The 10455-nt window shown below is 40.1% G+C and overlaps 2 protein-coding genes across 2 annotated transcripts; one reads left to right on the top strand and one right to left on the bottom strand.

The window, feature by feature from the left end:
• The first annotated feature begins 315 nt into the window (after window positions 1–315).
• LOC131256946 (photosystem I reaction center subunit VI, chloroplastic) lies at window positions 316–1940 on the top strand. Its single transcript, XM_058258065.1, has 3 exons — window positions 316–510; window positions 636–762; window positions 1595–1940. The coding sequence occupies exons 1-3, from the start codon at window positions 383–385 to the stop codon at window positions 1772–1774; spliced, it is 435 nt and encodes a 144-aa protein (XP_058114048.1). The 5' UTR covers window positions 316–382; the 3' UTR covers window positions 1775–1940.
• Window positions 1941–2438: 498 nt separating this feature from the next.
• Window positions 2439–9626, bottom strand: LOC131256936 (rho guanine nucleotide exchange factor 8-like). Its single transcript, XM_058258053.1, has 7 exons — window positions 8758–9626; window positions 7187–7303; window positions 6390–6544; window positions 5980–6054; window positions 5246–5521; window positions 3732–4052; window positions 2439–3403 (listed from the first exon to the last, which is right to left on the bottom strand). The coding sequence occupies exons 1-7, from the start codon at window positions 9026–9028 to the stop codon at window positions 2960–2962; spliced, it is 1659 nt and encodes a 552-aa protein (XP_058114036.1). The 5' UTR covers window positions 9029–9626; the 3' UTR covers window positions 2439–2959.
• Between the last annotated feature and the right edge of the window lie 829 nt (window positions 9627–10455).

Genomic DNA, 10455 nt, shown 5'->3' with positions numbered 1-10455 from the left:
AAATAAGGGTTTTTTTTTTTTCATGATACATCTAAACCAATGTCCGTAATTTGGACAGTTTCACGAGAATTATTTATATTCCACGTAAGCAATTTTAATTTCTGTATAATTTCTAAATGCCTGCTCATCATCCATCACACACTGCCAGAGTATCAAAATATTTCTCGTGGTTCCGTTGCATGAGATCGGGAAGAGATAGGCTTATCCGATGGTAAGCCACGTGTCGTGACCTGAATGGAAATTTCCATCTATCTCGTTAGAAACCCAATTCGCCACGTGGCAATCCTACAACCGGCACAAAAACAAAATCCACCTCTACGTTTCAAAGCTAAACCAAGTAGGCGAGAAGAGAGAGAGAGAAAAAGAGAGGGATCACAAAACCATGGCCTCTTTAACTACCTTAACAGCCCTGCAACCGGTCGCCGTTAAGGGCATGGGAGGAAGCTCCCTCGCTGGCACGAGACTCTCCATCAAGCCAATTCGCCGGAATCTGACGCGCTCAAATGTCCGGTAAAAGACCCAAGTGCCGGAAAATCAGAAATCCGTTCGAAATTTTCCAATTTCACTAATCAATGTATGCTTTGGAACATAATCATGTTGTTTGCTAATCCTATTTAAATGAATTGGGTAATCAGGTCCGGCGCCGTTGTGGCTAAGTACGGCGACAAGAGCGTCTACTTCGACTTGGAGGATATTGGCAACACCACTGGCCAGTGGGATTTATACGGTTCTGATGCCCCGTCGCCTTACAACTCTCTCCAGGTTTGCCTCTTCTCTGTAATATTTGAAAATTTTTCGTGCAGTTCGGGTAGTGTAGCAAATATTGAATTTTTCAGGGGTTTTGAAATTCTTGAATTATGAGCTTAAAATATCAAATAAATAATTGATATGATTGTAAAAACATGGATCGTGGTATGTGTAATATAATTTGGTAACATATGTAGTTATGTGAAGTGCCCTTTCAAAATATCATAATAACTTATAGGCCTTGATGGGCGGCCGGGCCCATAGGATCTGACGGTATCTACACAATTTTAGAGATCTTTGAACAAAATTTAAAATGGACAACTTACATTAGTGATTTACCTAACTAGTACAGGAGAGGAAAGGAGCTAATCACCCCTCTGATGTTACAATTAGGATGGCTACTGATGTTACAATTAGGATGGCTACTGGACACAATCAATGGTTTAGATTGTCAAAAAGCAACCAAATGGACAATCTAGGTATTCCTTGATTTTCTATCAAGTGATTTACTGGAATGGAGTGTCTTTAGGAGGAAATGCCTCTCTTTGTAGGTCATATACGATAGAACTTATCCCTATCGTATATGATCTGAGTAGTTCATAAGATTGGTATGATCGAGTTGTAGTGTATCTCATGCTTACTAATATTTTTAAACGAAACTTGCACGAATTATCCTTCTTTAAGCCGTGTAAAAGAACGCATGCATAGGTACGCACACATGTGTTTGTGCACATATATGCATGTGTGTGTGTGTATGTATGTATGCATGCATGTTAGTGTTTCTTATTAATGTTCATGAAATAGAGAAGTTATGTTTGTTGAATGTTGTATTGATGTGGAAATGCAGAGCAAGTTCTTTGAGACATTTGCTGCTCCATTCACCAAGAGAGGTTTGCTGCTCAAGTTCTTGATATTGGGTGGTGGCTCCACCCTTGCCTACCTCAGCTCCATAGCCTCAGGTGACATCCTACCCATCAAGAAGGGCCCACAGCTGCCACCAACGCCCGGGCCACGTGGCAAGATATGATCGGCGCAGGGCCCGCATCCCCACCCTCTTTTTTTTTTCTTTTTTGCTGCTGTGCATCTCTATGTTGAAATTGTAAGTATGCCTAAGCCTTCTTAGGACCTCTTTGATTGTGCTACATCTTATGTTCCTTTTCTTTTGATTATAGGGGTCGTTGAACTTATTCTAATTTTCTTGGCTTTTAGCTTGTAAGTGTATTTTCCAAGCCATCCATCAGGCAGGTTCCCCCATGCCCAATTGATCTAGACTGTTCATTAGGTTTAGTGGACATTTCATCATGGCCTACCATGCAAAAATCACGCCCATCTGACAAACTTGAACCATTCAATCAATGGTCTTTAATATGGACGATCAAAATATTCTTAGGTCCTATCATGGAGAATCACTTTTGTTAAGCAGTTGTAACCATCGGATTCATGGCTTCAGAAATGGATGGCCATAATAAATAAGGCCAAACCAAAGATGGACTAGATCATCCGATCAGTATGATTTTTGTATAGTGAACTATGAAATATGTTCTTGACTTAATGGACAGTTCAGATCGATTGAATAGGCTGTCCAAGTGAACTGATGCAACTAGGAGCACTATAACTTACAGTAGAGCATTCTCATTAGTGTGAAATTACCAAGTGCAAGGCTCTTGCCATGTCAGTACAATGATGGTTAATGGCTTTGAGGGCATTTTGGGAATAATTGTAACTACCAACAGCCACATTGTAGAAAAGAAAGTCAGAATCAATAGATATCAGAAGCTACAGGTCTACAAAGCCACTGAAATTACAACTGAAAGCCGCAACCAAATGCATCAAACCCAGTGTGTAGCAGCACTCCCCCTTCTACTACATAGAGAAGGAAGCACAACATTTCAGTCAGAACCAATGACTCTTTGAGGGTGTGTTTGGATGCTCAATTGAATTGAATTGCAAAACTGAACTCAATGACCAAAGTGGGCGTACATCGTTTTAAATCTTAATGACAATCAAACCCCCAATTGCAATTCCATGCATTTCAATTTGGAGGCTAGACCCACATTCCATATTAATCATTTCCTCTATTGAATTGGGTTATTGCAATTCGTTTCACACAAGCATCCAAATGCACGCACCCTTATGAGTCTGGAATATGGATACAATTGGAATTTGAAGCTCTCTCTCTCTCTCTCTCTAGAACTCCCTCTAGAACTTTTTTTCAATGTCGAGCCGTCGGGCTTCTCAAGCCTCCCAAGTTCTCAAGCTTCTCTATATAAGAAATCTTCTTGTTAGTCACAATGTTAGCAGGCTTGTTCATTAATTTCATGTCCGCGGAGTTCAATATGTCTTCCAAATTGTTGGATTCCTTCTTTATCTCTGTCTCTTGATCCAAATGCCAACCCATGAAATCTGAGAGTGTCATTGATTTGGGGGTTCCCATAGCATTTAGCTTCTCTATCTCTTCTCCAGGGTTTGGGAACTTGACTGGCCCCTTCACTGGCATATCGGATAACGCCGTTCGTTTGTTCGATTTCAATTTTGATAGCGATGGGTTTTGAGTAAGAGAGTCGGCGTAGAGGACATCGTCGATTTGGGACATGACTGTGAAAGCTAAGCTTTCTAGTATCCTTGAGTAGCTCTCTAGAATAGACTGTCCAACATCCTGTGAAATGTGGATCAAAAGAAGTTCAGTAAGATTTGACATATAACACGGCACTTGGGTATGGCGATCAGGACCATTGATTTGGCAGGCCACCATGTGGAAAGCAACACGATTAGAATGTGGTAGTCATCTGGTCAATGTCTATAGAAGGGATGTTGACTTAAGAAAGTGCAATGGTCCACATTTAATGGGAAAAACCCACAGCTATTCGATGCCCATAGCCGATCAATCACTATGACTTTCAGTCAATGGCCCATCCACCCGATTTCTTACCAATCACATTCCAGATCGCCATACCGAGGCCATCGGAAATAGCAATATCCTCTACCTTGTTTTCTTGGATCTTGCTTATGTCGAGGACGGATTGAGGAATGCCAGGAAATCTCTGCTTGAGAAGTACCAAGATGGTCTCCGCTCTTTCTTCGAAGAGCTCCCTCTTCTCCATGCTCACTGCTGAACCCCAGGAAGATTTCCCATCTTTGCTGTTCATCTTCCTCTGCCAAATAACGATGGAAGCCTCAATTCGGTTCTTGACATCGAGGATCTTGTGTTCTGTTGACAGATCAAGTGTCGATAGGAATTGTACAGGGTCAAAGTACTCGACTGTTATGCTTCGGTATATGGAGTCTCCAAGGCTCATTCGTCCATTCTAGAAAGAAAAGAAATATTATTAAGGAACATCATGTGGGTTTTTGTGCAGAGTTAATTTTGGCCATGTTTGGATGTACTATTGAATTGAATTGTAATAACTAGTCCAATAAAATGGAGATGAACAAATCATAACTACCTTCCTTGGTATTCAGATTGTGGGATTAAGCTCAAAATTGCAATCACATTAGTTTCAAGTTGAAGTTGAAATGAATATAACTCCAATTTTGAAGCTACTTCTCAATTATGAATTACTCGATGAGGTTGTGAAATTTTGGTCACTTCCATTCTATTGATCAGTTATTGCAATTCAATTAATGTGCACATCCAAACAGTCTTAGACACAAATCATTATAAGGAACCAAGTTCATAATCAGAAAATGTGTTGTATATGTGTAAACATACATCCCATCAAGAACTTATGACAGATGAACTTCCAAAACAATAAGAAGATAAAACCTATATGAGATGTCACCGCTAGTAACACAAATGACATGTGGGTGTTAAAATCATAATCATACTCTTGTTTGGAGACGGGGAGTTCTCAACGGTACAAAACTGAAACTCTAATGAGCTGTGGCAATCAATTGTCAGAAATGAAAGTATAGAACTGGAAAAAAAAATGGTGGGCAATAATCTAAAGTGAAGAAACCTCATTCAGGGAATGTAAAATCTTTGTTGAGAAGATCGATGAGGGACTCAAAGAGTGGAAAATCAACAAACAAGATCTCATTAACAAGAGATTGTTAGAGGTGACACAGAGCATCTTATGCATGAGACTGAAATCCTAATGACATATATGCAGTTTTGGAATTGAGATATAATTCATTTAGAGGATATGCAGTGTAGTTGGTCTTTAATATGTACAAGTGGGGCTGATGATTCAGTGATCAAGACCATCAATTTTTTTGGGCCCCAAATCATGTACTGAGAATCTCCCAGGTCTGACAATCCAATTGGTGATTCATAACCAGAAGCTTAGGAAAAGTCGCAACGATCCACATTCGATGATAAAAATGCCAAATATTGGATGTCCAGGATATTTTGGCTCACCAAAATATGGGTCCCACTTTACAAACTAAACAAAACCAAGGCCACTACATGTCCTCCAGCCGAAGGACTACAAAATTCCACTATAATATATAGCACTCAACATAATGAAATTATTGAAACAACATCCAATCCTGTTTTTACCTTGGGAAGGGATTCAATATAGGCTTCGGGGATCTCCATTTCTGATAGAACCTGAGCATTTATAGCCATGGCTGCTTTGAGTACTTGGTTAACGGATTCCTTTTGAAATTGAAGCCATTTTCTTGAGACATCAGAAAGGCCCCCTGGCGGGACCTTGACTTGGGGAAGCCACCATTTGTCACCCTGCCTCTGTTGAGCGTTTCCTTTGTCGGCCTCATCGCTATCTCTCTTTACATACGAGAACTCGTTCTGGTCCTTGAAGTTATCGAGATAGTCCTGTTTTTACCAAACCGCATTAGGAAAAAAGAACGATCATCAGAATCCATGCAGAACAGGAGCAATGCTGAGGAAATTTGTGCAAAGTCGACTGAGGTTTCTTTTTCCAGCATGTGTGTGAGATTCAGGCCATTCACCGAGTGGGGCCCGCGAGGCCCAAATGTTAGGTAGTCCACTCACCAGGTGGGTCACACGTATGAGAAAATGAACTATTTGAAAATAAAATGACAAGTAGTCTGTATTCAACATACAAATGTAATCCACCTGACAAAAGGACCACCCTATTTTTAGATCAGATTGGCCCAAGCTGATGAATGGCAGGTAGCTCGAACAGATGTTCTGCATTGACAAGTGTTTTGGAAAGAAAACCTTCGATCGACTTCGCATGAATCTCCTTGGGATTTCATTCATGTGAGACTCTAGCTTTAGACAGTTCAAAAGAGAGGATAATATCTTACGATGAGCATGGCATCGAGCTTACGCAGGGCAGGGATGTTCATGTGCAGATCAATCCGTTGCCGAGTCATCATAATCTGTAAATAAATAGGCTTATGAAGTTTACTAATTCATACTTGTGAAGGCTTCAGATAAGCTTATGAAGTTTAATCACATTGTTCACATGCCATGGCCTGAAACTCAGGAAGCTCCACATCATCTGGCGGACCACACATGTAAATCGAAAGTATATCACCTTGTGAATGGACTAGCATGATCTTTGGGCTGTGGCACATATATTGTGGAGACCACCTGATGAACAGCCCAGATATGGCACTTGGAGTCCACATTGCGGCATAGCAAAGGTAGGATTTGAGTATGTTTCAAGTTCGAGAATGATGAATGCTAACAGAGAAGGTATTGCTGTAATCACCTCCATACACGTTCCGTCCTTAGATTTCTGTTGGGAAGGAACGAATTCAACAATGTGATCTGTGACGGATAAAAGCCAGTCAATTTCTCTTCTCCATCTTGCTTTCCTATCAGCAGGCATGGGTTCCAAACGCCGTTGTTCGGCAAAAACAGAAGCTGCACAAAATTAGGAAAAGAAAAACCAACAAAATTTTCAGCATTTCATTCCAATTCAGAACATTACAGCCAATAGTAATATTGAAGACAATGAATAGTACTTGCAGATGCACATCTGCAGGCATCGAACACAACTGGCCCAAAATGCCAGCATGGCATACATGACCAAGATCTCGTCCATTCATTAGGTGGGGCCCTCCATAAAATGTGTTTCTCTCAGAAACAGGCAAGGTCAAGTCATCATGTGGGCGTGGCATTTAAATTGAATGGTACACCATTAGTTTTATAGGTCCATTTTTTTGATAAACATGTGGCCCACCTAATGAGTGGACTGGCCTAATTTTGGGCTAAGGAACATTCATCATGGGGCCCCCTGATGAACAGCCCAGATCTCATCCGCGCATTCAGCAGTTGCATTTGCCATCTGAAGATTTGCATCCACAAGTAGAATTCCTCATTGAAGAATGATATCCAACTGTTTACGGATCTATAACCAGTAAAGAAAACCCCCATGCTAATCTCTTCACTAATTAAGAAAATCATCTTCTCAACTTCATTGAATTACTTCCATTGGCGATGGAGTACGTATACTACATTATCCGGTGAATAAATACATCAGAAATGAACAGACATAAGTAATACCGGCTAGGTTGGTAATGGCATTTGACAATGCCAAAGCTGATGACACGCCCTTCCCTCCACCCGACATATCTTCACCCAATAGCAACTTTGCAAACCTCTCCTTCATGAGATCCACATCTGAATAGGACCACCAAAAAGATCATCATCATCAGGATTTTTCGATATAATCATAGTAAAACATACAAAAAGAAAAAAAGAGTTATAACACATGCAAGAGAAGAAATTTTAATCAAACATCCCTATTTCTTTTTCCTTTTTTTTAAAAAATAGTAAAAAGGGCTTTTCTCCTGTATCTTTGTTAATTAGCAAAAAGGGATATACAAAGACTGGACATTCAGGAGGGCTCCACAGATACATCGGGCCTCACCCATCGTATAGCCAAGATAGGCAGCAGGAAAAGGAAGAGAGAGAGAGAGAGAGAGAGAGAGAGAGAGAGAGAGAGAGAGAGAGAGAGAGAGAGAGAGTAGGATAGACAAAATGGGCGCTTCTCGAGGATGAGAAGAGGGAGATAGGGGATCATCCCTATATATCAGAATAAATTCTTCAAATCCTCACCAAAAAGATTCCGTACGATCTGCCATGAATCAATCAAACAATTGATTCTTTACCTTATATATCGAAATTTCAATGCAACAAACATGCTTTGTTTAGTGCATTCTGAGCATTCTGGCTTTTGAAGTGATGCATGAAAATGCGGAATTATGCGACTACTAATAGTGACAAACATTCAACTGAGCAATTTGATAGCCCCAACAATCTGTGAATGTAGGCCGAATTGTTCTTATTGTGGAAAACATTGTAGAAATGAGACGCCCCACCAATCCCGAATTGAATGGCCGTAAACATTTGATTGTGGGCCCATTAGATGCAGATCATTGCCGATAACTGCCTGCTTACAAGCCACTAATTAGGAGGGTGGGATCACCTAACAGGGGAGATGTTGGAGCATGATCCATACCATGGTAGGCCTCACGAGATGAACAATTTAGATTAACCATTGCCAAGTGGATCAGGAAAATGGCATTTCTTTCAATTGTTGCATTGAATACAACAAGGAAGCTTAAAAATATGACATTTTAATATCTCCAAATGAAAGACCTTATTCCTTTCAACTTCAAATCATAATAATCTGCAATGCATTTGAAATACAAACTGCATTTGGATGTACCTCAGAATGCAGATGGCAGGCAATGTGCAACCATCAATCGATGGAATTTTGGGGAAATCATAGCAGTTCGGTGAATCCCACAAAAGATGTTGGGACCCAACATCCCAAAAATGAGAATGAAACACCGATCGTGTTGATCTATTGTCATCCCATTCTCATTCTGCCGTGCCCCTATGTCTACATTTTCCAGTACATTTTCAAAATGAAGAATTTGAAATTCATATAACTTGTATAAAAAATATATATAGAAAAGAAGCCACTCAAATAAGAAATTCATACACATTTTACATACAAATCATTACGAAACATGGTGCAGTTGAAATTCATGCGTTCGAATAACAAATCAAACATTGTGTGCTACCATGCATTCTATTTTTTCATACAATTCAAGACTGTTACTTGCCTGAATGTACCCGGTCTCTGCCACCCGCGTCCCCATCCTTCCCCAATCTTGATTTGGAAGCCTGATCAGACAGTCCAAGCGCCCATCCAACCGATCGGTTCTCCAAGGAGCGGTCGGATATTCTACAACTCTTGGACGGCGCCTTCTCATCGGCTTCCACATCCCCATTCTCCATTATCAAGTTGTGTGAGTGCCGTCCGGAGACATCGTATAGCCCTTTCCCTGAAACCAGCTTCTGATTGCTGTGTCCACGATCAAGGGCCCGAACCATTTTTTTAAACTTCTTTATTTTCACAGAGCTACTAAAGAAAAAAGGAAGGGGAGAGAAGACTCATGAATGCGAAGAATCTTAGAAATGGAAGGAAAGCTTTGAATTTTGGTGGGGGAGGGAATTTCAATAGAAAAAGATAGAGAAAGGGAAGAAACCCAAATGGCTTTGGAGGCTTACAGTTTGAAAAAAAGAAGAAAAAAGAAAAGCTTTTAGACTTCTTCTTTTTCCTTGGGTGAATTGCACCAATGAGGAGATTTCCTTTGTTGGTTTTTAGGCTTTTTTTTTTAGTTCCTTCGGGATCAATGAAACGTGGGGTGCATGTCTCTCTGTTAGAGAGAGAGAGAGAGAGCTGTTTTTTTGGGGGTTGTTTAAAGGGCGGTGAGGATTAAAAAGTGGGGTTTGTTTTTGAAGGTAACGGCTGGCAAAATGCCCGGGAAACAACGTCCGGAAAGACGACGACTCCTGTTTTTAGTTGGAATGTGCTGGCAAGCATTTGTAGTACTAGAATGCGAGTTTATTGCCATTTACGAAATGGTGACCAGACAAGCAAATTCATTTCTCATTTATTCAACTCACAATCTAAGCGTCTATGTATTTGATCCCTTTGTGGATGGAACAGCCCGAGAAATTGACACTTATCAGATGATCCTTGCCGTGCAATTTCTGGCTATAAAATGGACGGTTAAAGGACGGTCAATATTGTGATAAAGCAGCAAACTCAGATTACTAATATCATTAAACCAGTTTTTTTTTTTTTTTTGTGCTGCATCTACAAAGGAAACCATGATTTGGACGGTCTAGATTGAGTGAGATCCATCCATGCCAAGTGTACTTTTGCTAGGTTTTTTAGCGTTCATGAAATGGTAGCAAACGCATACCATAGCGATCGGCTTTCTTCCACTTTTGGGGAGTTATTTGATACTCTGGCTGAGTATGCTTGATACTCAGTTCCTCATGACTCTTGTTTTTTTTTTCTGTCAGCTTGTTAGTATACCCATTGTCAGTTCACACTTCCGGCCACCCCCACTAGTGAATCGATACCAAGAACTCAATACCAAGAACTCAGTGTTGAAAACGAGGTATCTCACTCGGACTACCACTTGCGCTGTGGATCTCGGTGTGATCCTCGTAACATTTACACGTGGAATAATTATCACTAATTTAACCAACTAAATTGTGGAATCCACTGTTTATATTTCAAATTTCTAATATATTTTTGGTTTAACAATCCTATCCGGTCATTTGTGGACATCTGTTTGTTGAAATATAACCATCGGATAGTTTTCAATTTAACCGTCCAATATATGTCCAACAATCCGATATTCAGATATTCAAATGAGCATAATTTTCTTAAATGATAGGTATCCATAATTTGAACCGTTTAATTTAAATTATATTAATGAAACTGATGCAATTTCTAAGGAATT

This window comes from Magnolia sinica, chromosome 1 (assembly GCF_029962835.1).
Source record: "Magnolia sinica isolate HGM2019 chromosome 1, MsV1, whole genome shotgun sequence".
NCBI lineage: Eukaryota > Viridiplantae > Streptophyta > Magnoliopsida > Magnoliales > Magnoliaceae > Magnolia > Magnolia sinica.
Note: the sequence above shows the minus strand (reverse complement) of the source record. Positions and strands in the feature narration are given on the sequence as shown.

What these genes read in the sequence shown, in the direction of transcription:
- LOC131256946 (XM_058258065.1), top strand. Translation starts at nt 383, where the DNA reads ATGGCCTCTTTAACTACCTTAACAGCCCTGCAACCGGTCGCCGTTAAG. An exon ending in CTGACGCGCTCAAATGTCCG is followed by an intron (nt 511 to 635) that starts GTAAAAGACCCA and finishes TTGGGTAATCAG; the next exon opens with GTCCGGCGCCGTTGTGGCTA. An exon ending in CGCCTTACAACTCTCTCCAG is followed by an intron (nt 763 to 1,594) that starts GTTTGCCTCTTC and finishes GTGGAAATGCAG; the next exon opens with AGCAAGTTCTTTGAGACATT.
- LOC131256936 (XM_058258053.1), bottom strand. Translation starts at nt 9,028, where the DNA reads ATGGTTCGGGCCCTTGATCGTGGACACAGCAATCAGAAGCTGGTTTCA. An exon ending in AGCTCGATGCCATGCTCATC is followed by an intron (nt 5,522 to 5,979) that starts GTAAGATATTAT and finishes TGGTAAAAACAG; the next exon opens with GACTATCTCGATAACTTCAA. An exon ending in GCAAGATCCAAGAAAACAAG is followed by an intron (nt 3,404 to 3,731) that starts GTAGAGGATATT and finishes CACATTTCACAG; the next exon opens with GATGTTGGACAGTCTATTCT.